Raw genomic sequence first — 12192 nt, forward strand, 5'->3', positions numbered from 1 at the left:
CTAGTGAATAACAATATTGCATATAACAACAAAGGTTTAATGAGTTAATGATATATATGATATTATGAGGCATACATTATGAATAAATATCAATGGCAATTACAGATTACATTCAAAGGGCTATAGCACACCTTAATCTCAGTGCCATAGTCAATCAGGCTTCACAACGCCAACCCAACGCCAACGGGCAATAGTCAACTACAAAGCCTACAACTCAGACTTGACTCCAGCGGAGTCCCAAGCCTGCGTCCCTAGATAAGAAAAATACACACTCCTTTGATACCGCCATTCTCACGATTATTAAAGAAACGATTGTAAAGCTACGACATGTAGAAGATAGTAAAATAAACTAACTTACCCAATACTGGGGAATAACACCACACAGATAACTCAATCTCAAGGCACACCAAGAGAACACAAAGAGACTCATCTCAAGGCACAACAAGAGAACAATGACACCAACATAGCGCATCCTTAGAAACAGAACTAATAAGACCTTATGGTGCTCAAACGAAAATACCCTACCAGATGCGCACGACATCCCCCCTCTCCCCTTAACTGGATCTTGCGAAAACAAGTCCAGTCTTCAAAAAAAATTGAAAACTGAAGTATAGAGACAGCAAAAGAAATTAGGACACATTGCCCAACATTGAAGCCGAAGAATCACAGAATTATTCACAGAGATGATGTCGCAAAGAACAACATCCATCATAAAACATTATAACATTACATTGCATAATAAAACAAGCAATACATATTACATACATATTCATACATAGCAAGCAATAGCTATAATAAAATAGTCTTTTTGTGCGAATCACACCAGTCTTGAGCACAAGTCTGCAAGTATATTGTCCTCTCCTTTTATGTGACACACGTCGAAATTGTAGTCCTGAAGCATCAGCGCCCACCTCGTAACACGGTGGTTCGTAAAGTTCGTGCTCCGGAGGTAAGCCAAGGCCTTGTGGTCTGTCTGAAGGTGAAACGTCGTTCCCCTAAGGTATCTGTCCAGTTTTCTAATGGCAAATACAATAGCCAAGCCTTCTCTCTCGATGATGGAATACCTCTGCTCCCGAGGCAACAACTTGCGACTCACATACTTGACGGGATGCAGAACACCTTTCACGCACTGACTCAGTATACCGGAGATTCCTTTGTCCGAAGCATCGGTCTGAAGAAAAAATGGCAATGAAGGATCAGGCAAACGAAGAATGGGGTACCTACACAGATACGCCTGCACCCTGCTCAAAGCCTCCGCGCACTCATGATTCCAGTGCACCTTAACAGACCTACCCCGACACAATAGATCAGTAGCATGAAACAACTCCGCGTACCCTGGCGAACCTACTGTACAAAACCGCCAACGCGATTAATAATTACATGTATTAATTTTTTTCAGCCCTCTAGACCACTTTAAGCCTTAAACATTCGTTTAACCTAGATATCTTTAAAAGGAAAACAGTTGAACAAGATAATGCTAGTATTATACCACCCGCGGTACAATTCTGCATGTCATTAGTTATCTTCATCCTATACGACAGAAAATGCAACTAGATTCGTAACCCAGATCCAATTGCTAAATTCATTTAGGATAAGATTGTACTTTTATGCTAGTATATGCTCTATTACCTGAGCTTCATCATGTACATTTTACTCTTCTACCAATTACTCAACCAACTAGTAACGCAATACTTTCATGTGTGTGCTAACCTATCAAACCACGCCCGCAAAATTTACCGATGCGACCAAATTACTAACTTAACCATCACGTCAACCTCTTGCGCTCACACGATGAGGGACTACCACAATACTTCTACTACCAAATTTCGACCTGTCCAAATATCTAACGGCCTTAGCAACGTCTGCTAATTTCTTAAACCTTACATGTCCAACACCCATGGACTTCCCGTTTGCCTCTAAAACCTCCACAAACCCAAACAAACCAAACTCCCTAAACCTATCCTTAAGCTTTTGCCAGTTAACATTGAATGGCAAATTCCTAATAGTAACTGTATAACGATCCGGCATTAACTTATACCTACGGCGACCTTCCGAATCGCGACGACCCTCTAGTCATCTATGTCTGGATCGCTGGTCTTGGTCACTGACAATATCATTGGGATCTACATCCTCAACATCTGTCTCATTATTTTGGGCAACAAATTCATTAGGGCACTCAGCTGATTTATGACCTTGCTCACCACAACTGAAACAAACAATTACCTTTCTTTTAACCACTGGACTCTGCTTTATCACAGACTCACAACATGCTGCTGCCACATACACAGTTTCTTCTTTACTAATTGAAACATTCGAATCAGCTACCTTAAAACCTTCGATTACCTCAAGCATGTTCTCTACCGTACTATGTTTGTTTAAGACAAGCTGCCTGTACACTTCACTTGATACACTTTCAAGTATCCCGTCTTTAATCAGAAGATCTTTTATCTCATCTACTGTCTTTCCTACCTCGGCCATTTTGCACCAGTTGTCCAGCGCGGTCCTCCGCTCAGTCACATACCCACGGAAGTCATTCTGCCGTGGTTTGACCCGGTGGAACCTTTTGCGGCATGTCTCCGCATTGATGTCTGCGTGGCGGAGAAGTGCCGTTTTGACATCCTCATACTTGTCGCTGAGGAACAGACTGTCCCTCAACATAAAGTTTTTGAGAGGTGTCGTCAGTTTGTAGGACAACAGTAGGGCCCACTCTTTACTCTCAATCTTACACCTTGCTGCTACGGCCTCGAAGTGCGTCAGGTACGCCAGAAGATCGTCCTCTTCCTTCATGCCTTGGAAGTTCTTGTCTAGCCTGTCCAAGACATTCTTTTGTCGCACCTCAACTGCCTGACCTACCACTGCACCTACCTCTGGCGCCGACTTCTCTTTAAGCCTTGCCAACTCCAGTTCATCTTTTCTCTTGAGCTCCTCTCTAGCATCTCTCTCCTTCCACCTCTCGTGTTCCTCACGCCTGGCCTTCTCCTCCCGTTCATGTCTAGCGACTTCATCCGCCTTCGAGACTCATCTCAAGGCACAACAAGAGAACAATGACACCAACATAGCGCATCCTTAGAAACAGAACTAATAAGACCTTATGGTGCTCAAACGAAAATACCCTACCAGATGCGCACGACAAATGGGCGGATTTGTCCTCGTTGTCTCCTAGATCAAAGAGAGACATAGGAGAAAGGAGGGGGGGGGGAGGAGTGACTTGCATTCCACACAAGGTGGGGTCCACTGCGGCTGTCAGACATCCTGCTGATAAGATCAAAGAGTCTGGGCGTATCTTTGCCCCGGTCAAGGGAAGAAAATGAAAGACGTGGCCTAGCTATCTCCAATGTGGTCAACTAAGTCTAGCCTGGAGCGGAAAAGGTGGTGCGGGGGAAGAATTGGGGGGTAGGATGGGGAAATAATTAAAATAAAATAAATAACTAATGAAAAATAATAATTAATGCTGTGATAAATTTGAGTGACTCTGACAGCGAGTTTTTGACTTGTCATATAAACAATTCCCCCGAGAAAATGATTAAAAACTTTTGGAGTCTCCGGTGTACAGACTATAGGAAGTGATGAAAATCTATGAATTTTAAATTTAATTTTTTTTCCCGTTATTTGCAGTATAAAATCTAGAAATTTTTAAGCTCATTCTCTTGTAACCCAAATAAATTCTTATTTCTTTCGGAATGTCGTCCTTGACATTGTTAATTTTAGGCCCATGTGTTTATTAAAAATTTCTCCTTGTATTTCTCTTTATTTTCTTGTATTTTTCTAAAGTCTGTTTATATCGCCTCCACGTTTCTTCACATCGTCTTATCTTTTTTTTTTCCCTATTGCTGTTTATTTGATTGCTTTAAAAATGTAAAACCTTATCTGAAGAAATGAAATGCAAAGTGGCCAGAACTGTGTTTAGAATATATCTTGCAAATTCCCAACAGAGCTAGAAGTCTACACTCTAGCACTAGTAGGCCCTGTAATTTTCAATTTGTATAAAACGGTGTATGGCAGCTAACACCAATGGTAGATAAAATTACAAGCACAAATCTAGACAATTGAACACTAAACGAGATCCGTTGAATATCGCTTTCTTTCTTTGTTTGTAGTGTAGTTCCCCTCCCTTAAACGCTTTGCAGAGATTTAAGATTGATGGGGAAAGCTATGTGCTGTAAGCTGTTATTAGCAGCTGGGAAGAAGTTTGGGGGGGAGGGGGGTCAGCCAGGCACATCATTATATTGATTTCATAGAGCTCTTTAGATCGTTACATTCCATGGGTGCCAGCAATAAGCCCCGGCACTGACCTCTGGTCAGCTAGACCATAACTAACGCTCGCATACGTGTACACGTCTACAGCCACGAATTGGGAGTCTGGCCAAAAAGAGTCCACATCTTCTACGGAAGTTGTAGAGATTTGGTCTTGTAGTTGTGTTATTTTATCTCTTTTTGTGTAATCTGAAGGTCAGACATGTCAGATCACTTGGCTATTCTAGGGCCTGATTCTTGCTTATCTTAGTACCGATAGTTCAATTGTCGAACGGTCGGCTGAGCAATAATTATAGACTAGCACGGACTGTATGATAAGGTTTTTGTTATTCTAGTTCTAGAGAATAGTTGACTAGTCATGTATAAATATTAATATTGTGTTAATATTCATGTCTTATTGATAACTGCTAGTTAATGTCAGCAGTTCACTCTAATCATGGGCGTAGCCAGTGGGGTTGGGGGCTCAATCCCCCTCCCCCGAAACAAAATTCTGCCCATGCAGGGGAGTGGAATTTTATGACTGATTTTTTTGCTTTGATTTTTGTTTATTTTAGGTGAGATTTTAATTCTACACCATCACTTGCCCCAGCGCGGCCAAATGAGGGGGGGGGGTGGAGAGTTAAAATCCCCTCCGGGGGGGAGGTTGAGGTTAAAACCCCTCTCTTCTATAAAACAAAAAATAATACAAACGACAGTCACCAAATACCACGAGCGTAGCCAAGGGGGATTTTAAGTTTAAATTTCCCTCCGAAATTTTATTTTATGATAAAACCGCCTCTTCAATAGAAGACTAAAGCATACAAGTCACCTTCAGTGAAGTCCAGTAGGGAATCGGCGCCTACGTGGGCACCATTATCCCGTTGATTGTTAGAAAGACTTTTATCCAACAACCAGGCCTAGAATGGGATTCCCCCATCCCGTGTCCTGTCTGAGGACTCCCAGCGGTAGACAGCCATATTGGTTGAATGGCCCAAACCTTCTTCAACATTATTCTAAAGCAAACTACAGTCACCTGATTCTATGAGCGTAACTAGGGGGTTTTTGAGTTTATTTAAAAAAAAACAACTCCAGAGATTTTTTTTGTTTAAGACCCCCCCCCCCCCCAACAGATGGTTTTGACGATAAAACTTCCCTTTTCGATATAAAATCTACAGTCATCAAATTCCATGAGCGTAGCTAAGAGGGGTTACACATTTCTACCATTCGCTGGGCTCCATTAATAAAGTGCAGTGAATAACAGAATATGTATTATTTTCCTATTAGAGCAGGAAAACCAATGATTTGGCAGAATTTAAGTCATTGGTTAACATGAATGACTAGATTGACCTACGAAAACGCATAGAACATCATCTTCTTTTTTGAAGTAACGCCTGTATTTTATAAGATAAGAAGATAACATTAAGAAACTTAATGCATCTATAAATTGAGGATACTTTATACCATGGGCGTAGCCAGGATTTTATTTCGGAGGGGGTTTTGGGGGGGATTTTTTTCTTCCCCCCCCCCCCGACCCCCCAAAAAAAATTATATGTATTTATGTGTGTGTGTGTGTGTACATAATCTTTATTACATTCTGACCCTTCATTCTTTCGGAAGACGTTTATTGTGCCCTAGAATAGGTTCTTCCATGAGTTAGTGGAAAAATTGTAGATTTCCTGACACAATTAGCAATGGGGTCTGCCGCTCCCCCAGCGCGGGGCGAAGCCCCGCCACCAAGCACTATTTCTGATATTGAAAGCCAACAAAATGCATATTCTGAGGTATCTACAGTGCATTTTTCTGCTATTAAAAAGTTCTATTTCAAAAACCTAATGTGCTATTCTTACTGACGTTCGGCGCATTTGCCGTCAAGCTGTTTCCATAATAATCTGTCACTGGTATCGTCTGAAGCCTCTTCCCATGAATGAGTGGCGTCAAGTTGTACTAGAATATCATTGCAACTCTTCTTATGCGTAATTCATTTTGTCGGAGAACATGTCCCGTAAACCTCATGCGACTCCCAGTTCGTCATAGGATGTCCTTGATTTAGAGCCGATCTCTATAACTGACTCTTAAAATCTGTCTTAGCCATCTTTGTTGAGCCACATTTAGTGTTTTTCAATTTCGGCAGATGACTATTCAATGCAGTTTATTAATGGAGCCCTGCCACTGGTAAAAATGAATACGCTTTGAATACGCTCTTGGAATTAAGTGACTGTAGTTTGCGTTAGATTTTATATCGAAAAGAGAAGTTTTATGGTCAAAATCATCTGTTGGGGGTTTTCCACCTCAAAATTCTCTGTAGGGGGATTTAAACTCAAAACCATCTGGAGGGGTTATAAACTTTAAAAAAAAAGCCATCTGTAGAAGAGGGGTTTAAACTCAAAACCCCCGATTGGATTGGCTACGCTCAAATAATTTTAGTGTAGAAATTGCTTTTTTTATATTGAAGAGGTATTTTTAGCATCAAACCCCTCTGAATGGGGGTTTAAACTCAAAACCCCTTTTGGCAACGCTCATAGCATTTTCAGCGCGTAATTTGCTTTTTTCTTACACCGAAGATGTATTTTTTAGCCTCAAACCCCCCTGGCGGGGGGTTTAAACTCAAAACCCCTTTGGCTACGCTAATAGATTTTAGAGTGAGTAATTTGCTTTTATTTATATTAAAGAGGTACTTTTTAGCTTCAAACTCCACTGGAGGGGAGTTTAAACTCACAACCCCTTTGACTACACTTATAACATTTTGAGTGTATAATAAACTCAAAACTGAGTCAAAACCCATTTAGCTACGCTCATAACATTTTGAGTGCGTAATTAGCTTTTTTTTTATGTTGAAGAGGGGGTTTATCGTAAATTTTAGAGGGGGTTTTAAAATCAAAATCTTCCTTAACTGTGCTCTTGGAATTAGGGGATTTTCGTTTGCATTTTTTTGTTTTGTTTTATAGAAGAGGGGGAGTTAACTGCAAAACCCCCTGATAGGGGTTTTTAAACTCAAAACCCCTGGTAGGGGTTTTTAAATTCGAACCCCTCTGGTAGGGGTTTTAAACTCGAACCCCCTGGTAGGGGTTTTTAAACTGAAAACCCCTGGTAGGGTTTTTTTTATTCGAACCCCTCTGGTAGGGGTTTTAAAACTCGAACCCCCTGGTAGGGGGTTTTAAACTCGAACCCCCTGGTAGGGGGTTTTAAACTCGAACCCCCTGGTAGGGGGTTTTAAACTCAAAACCTCTTTGGTTGTGCTGGGGCAAGTGATGGTTTAGTATTAAAATCTCACCTAAAATAAACAAAATCAAAGAAAAAATCAGTCACTAAATTCCGATCTTTCCCCCCTTGGGGGGGGGGGTTTCATTTCGGGGGGGGTTTGAACCCCAAGAACCCCCCCCCCTGGCTACGCCCATGCTTTATACCAAGATACATTTGATCTCTTGTTGTACTATTGTTGAATGTTTTGTTTTAAAATACACAAATGCTGCACCCAAACGTTTACGTACATAAACACTGTACACAAACACTGTACATAAACACTGTACATAAACACTGTACACAAACACTGTACATAAACACTGTACACAAACACTGTACACAAACACTGTACATAAACACTGTACACAAACACTGTACACAAACACTGTACACAAACAATGTACACAAACACTGTACACAAACAATGTACACAAACACTGTACATAAACACTATACACAAACACTGTACACAATGTTCACTTACTTTTCCAAACATTTCAGATATAAGGATCTCCGTACGCGGTCCAACATTCTCATCATTAATTTGGCGGTTGGTGACTTGCTCATGTGTTCCATTGACTTCCCTTTGTTGGCGGCAGCAAGTTTTCATAACCATTGGTCATTTGGATGGAAAGGTCAGTAGTTCTAGTTTCCATTTTAAAAGATAATTTTATTTCGTTAGATCTAGATTACCGGTACCAGTTTTTATCCACCAGCTACGCCTAGCTTTTCGATCTCGAATTCTTAACGTACTTAAATGTTCGGTTGATAAATGTACACATCCACAAGAAGATTTCAATATGATACACATACACTCTCTTATCAAGCCAGTGGGAATACATTTTTTTTTCAAAACATCTTAAAGCGGAAATTTGATGACAAACTGGTCTGAATACGAAGGTTTGAGAAACACTGTGTACGAGTGTTTAGTAAGAAACATAGAATCTATTTTATTACACATTATTTTTGTGACAGACTCGAAATTAAATCTAACTTAATAACTTAATATAAGTAGGTGATTTTTTATTTATTTATTTTTTTTTTGTTAACCAACGGGATGAAGAAATGATTGTACAATGTATGTATTAGATGGCGATAAAATTCATTTTGATAACAATGTAACGTGATCACTACAAATGTCTATGTGCTTAATTTATTCTGCAAGCTCCCTAGAGATTTGAATAAACTTGATCAGCAATACGTTTCTTTTTAGCCTTAGTAAAGACACACATACATATTGTGTATCAATTTTACATCACACTTTAAATTAAATTATAACCTATTTTTTTGTAGACAGTGTAGGCCGTGTATCACATTTGTGACTGTATAATCATGGCGATATTTGTGACTGTATAATCATGGCGATATTTTTGACTGTATAATCATGGCGATACTTCAATATCTTTGTTTTGCGTAAGACGTAACAGAAGACGATTGGTGTTAGGGAAGAGGTAATAGATTGGTCAAACCATTTTTTCTCAAACCTTTTCTAGGTAAAAGATTGGTCAAACCATTGTTTCTCAAACTTTTCTGTGTCATAGTTAGACGAAAAATGTACGTTTGTTTTCCCTTTAGCCAGCTTGGGGTCTGACACGCATTCTCCTGGCATCTAGATCGCACTATTTTTATGTTAGACATGCTTTCTCCTGGCATCTAGATCGCACTATTTTTATGTTAGACATGCTTTCTCCTGGCATCTAGATCGCACTATTTTTATGTTAGACATGCTTTCTCCTGGCATCTAGATCGCACTATTTTTATGCTAGACACGCTTTCTCCAGGCATCTAGATCGCACTATTTTTTGTTAGACATGCTTTCTCCTGGCATCTAGATCGCACTATTTTTCATGTTGGGCGGGGATGAAATGACCGGACGCCCACATAGCGAACGTAGGCCTCCGTCTGTAATGGGCGTCATTGTCGTAAGACTATCTTCGTTGTTTTAAGCAAGACGTTTTGTCATGCTGAAGTCATAAAACAGAACGATGTACCCCAGTAGAGAGACATACACCATTCTGGCATGAGAAAGAGCTAAGTAGAATCGCGTTAGCGGGAACGCTCTGCAATTACTACAAACTTGTTGAAGACATCTAAGCGCCCTTCACATTTGCATAACTCTGGGTTCAACGCTAGTCTGCCGATCCGAACGTCCTAAGTATAGAGTCCTGGTGAGGATTTGTACCCGGGAATGTAGGAATAATTAAGATGACTTATCTCCAATAGGGCTGAGGAGAATAATAGCGTTAGTTCGTTAAATAAGGACGTGTGTATTTTATACAGTAATCAAACATACATAAGCACAACACTTACAAGACTTAATGCAGACTTTTCTTGTTTCCATCTTACAGTTTGCCAAATTTATGCTTTCCTGACGGCAGTGGCAGGATTGGTGACCATTAATACACTGGCAGTCATTGCGGCTGATCGTTACTGGGCAGTGGTACGTCGCCCCAACCCTGGACAACACCTTCCAAAGTGCGTCACCGCCACGGCCGTATTATTTGTGTGGGCCTATTCCATATCCTGGGCTCTCTGTCCCGTTCTCGGATGGGGCGCTTACGTCTTGGACGGTATCGGAACGACCTGCACGTTTGATTACCTCACGAGGACATGGGAGAATCGAAGCTTCGTGTTGGGGATGGTAGCAGGAAACTTCCTCCTGCCTCTATCAGTTATGGTGTTCTCCTACGCCAGGATATGGATGGCGGTCAGAGAGGTGAAAAGCGGACTTGAACGCGAGTCCTCTCACGTATCGATGGGACAGAGGAGGTTCTCCATGGACAGCATCGTCTCATTGGCCAGTGATAAAAGGGTCAAGGACAGAAAAACCTCAACAGCCAGTGTATCGCTCGGGTCGAGCGACTCCAATTATGTCGATTGCAGCAATGCCCACAGGGACCATAATGTCAACAGAGTGGTGTTTCACAGTAGACAAAGATGGACGAACCGCGATACGTCGTCCACGGACATGCAAAGAGGTGTTTACAAGCAGAATTCTCAGACGGTTGTAGGCGCTGTGCTGCTCAGCGAAGCGCAGAGCCCTTACTCTCTTAAGGCCAGAGCCGATCTCGGCGAGTATCGAACTTACAGCGCCACGTTCAGAACTAGCGGTGACAAGAAGCAGCTGGCCGCCACCAATCTGAACCTCAGTTTCATCCGACACGCTACTGACGTGTACACGGAGGGACGCCTCGCCGAGATGAATGAGAGAAACTTTGGCAATGGGGATGGAGAGTTGACCCAGTCCTACGCTTCCAAACACCGAATGACCGTCAAGTCTATGTTCTCAAACCGTCTCGAAAACGCTGCCTTCAGCAAGATACGGCTCAGGTACTACAACGCCATAGGCTCAAAGCTTCTCCTCAAGCACCACCGGTACAGACTTCACTGTGAGCATAAAACAATCAAAATCATCATGTTCCTTCTGCTGGCGTTCATGCTGTCATGGAGTCCGTACATGATCGTTAGCCTGATTGGTTTGTTCGGCGACCAGACGCAGATATCCTACGTCACATCCGCTATTCCCAGCCTCATTGCTAAGACGTCCATGGTGTTCAACCCGTTACTTTATTCTATCAGCCACCCTAAAGTCAGGAAACGAATTATCAAGTCACTGTGCTCGGCTTCTCCATTGCACAAGACTCGGCCTTTCCATTTCCGAAGCCAACGATTCTTATCTTCTCTGACTACAAACAGTCATTCTTGTTGAGGGAACAACAAACGGCAGTTGGAAGCCTGAAGGAATGTTAAACTAGGATCCACACTTTCCCCATCAAGCTAACATCGTGTGTGGTCTCCCGTGTTCTTGTGATACACATGTTACATAGTGTTTATATCAATATTTATTATTTGATGATTACATGTAAAGATATTTGCTGTTGATTAATCGATAATAAAATTGTCTAACCTACATAAACATTTTGTTCCCCGATTTTCCTCATACAAATAACGGTTACTTTTAGAACTAAAAAATGACATCCAAAGAAAAAGTTTATGCCGAGGTCACCCTCAAGAAAATAAAAAATGCTAAAAGAATCTGAGAACTATTGGGTAGACAAGATGAAGGACTGGAAGTGACTGCCTCGTCATTTCAAGCTTCAGTTCCAAATACTTTCATCTCTAAACAAGTCAAGATGAAGGACTGGAAGTGACTGCCTCGTCATTTCAAGCTTCAGTTCCAAATACTTTCATCTCTAAACAAGTCAAGATGAAGGACTGGAAGTGACTGCCTCGTCATTTCAAGCTTCAGTTCCAAATACTTTCATCTCTAAACAACAAGTCAAGATGAAGGACTGGAAGTGACTGCCTCGTCATTTCAAGCTTCAGTTCCAAATACTTTCATCTCTAAACAACAAGTCAAGATGAAGGACTGGAAGTGACTGCCTCGTCATTTCAAGCTTCAGTTCCAAATACTTTCATCTCTAAACAACAAGTCAAGATGAAGGACTGGAAGTGACTGCCTCGTCATTTCAAGCTTCAGTTCCAAATACTTTCATCTCTAAACAACAAGTCAAGATGAAGGACTGGAAGTGACTGCCTCGTCATTTCAAGCTTCAGTTCCAAATACTTTCATCTCTAAACAACAAGTCAAGATGAAGGACTGGAAGTGACTGCCTCGTCATTTCAAGCTTCAGTTCCAAATACTTTCATCTCTAAACAACAAGTCAAGATGAAGGACTGGAAGTGACTGCCTCGTCATTTCAAGCTTCAGTTCCAAAT

General features: G+C 41.3%; 1 protein-coding gene across 1 annotated transcript in view; it reads left to right on the forward strand.

Moving 5' to 3' along the window:
• Positions 1-12186, forward strand: part of LOC106051285 (rhodopsin-like) — a 59073-nt gene extending 46887 nt beyond the window's left edge. The window contains exons 3-4 of the mRNA XM_056020277.1: positions 7975-8108; positions 9822-12186. Coding sequence (XP_055876252.1) covers positions 7975-8108; positions 9822-11182 — 1495 coding nt within the window. The 3' untranslated portion in view covers positions 11183-12186. The remainder of the gene's footprint in view (positions 1-7974; positions 8109-9821) is intronic.
• The last annotated feature ends 6 nt before the right edge of the window (positions 12187-12192 follow it).

The sequence above is a fragment of the Biomphalaria glabrata genome, chromosome 2 (genome assembly GCF_947242115.1).
Source record: "Biomphalaria glabrata chromosome 2, xgBioGlab47.1, whole genome shotgun sequence".
NCBI classification, from domain to species: Eukaryota; Metazoa; Mollusca; class Gastropoda; family Planorbidae; genus Biomphalaria; species Biomphalaria glabrata.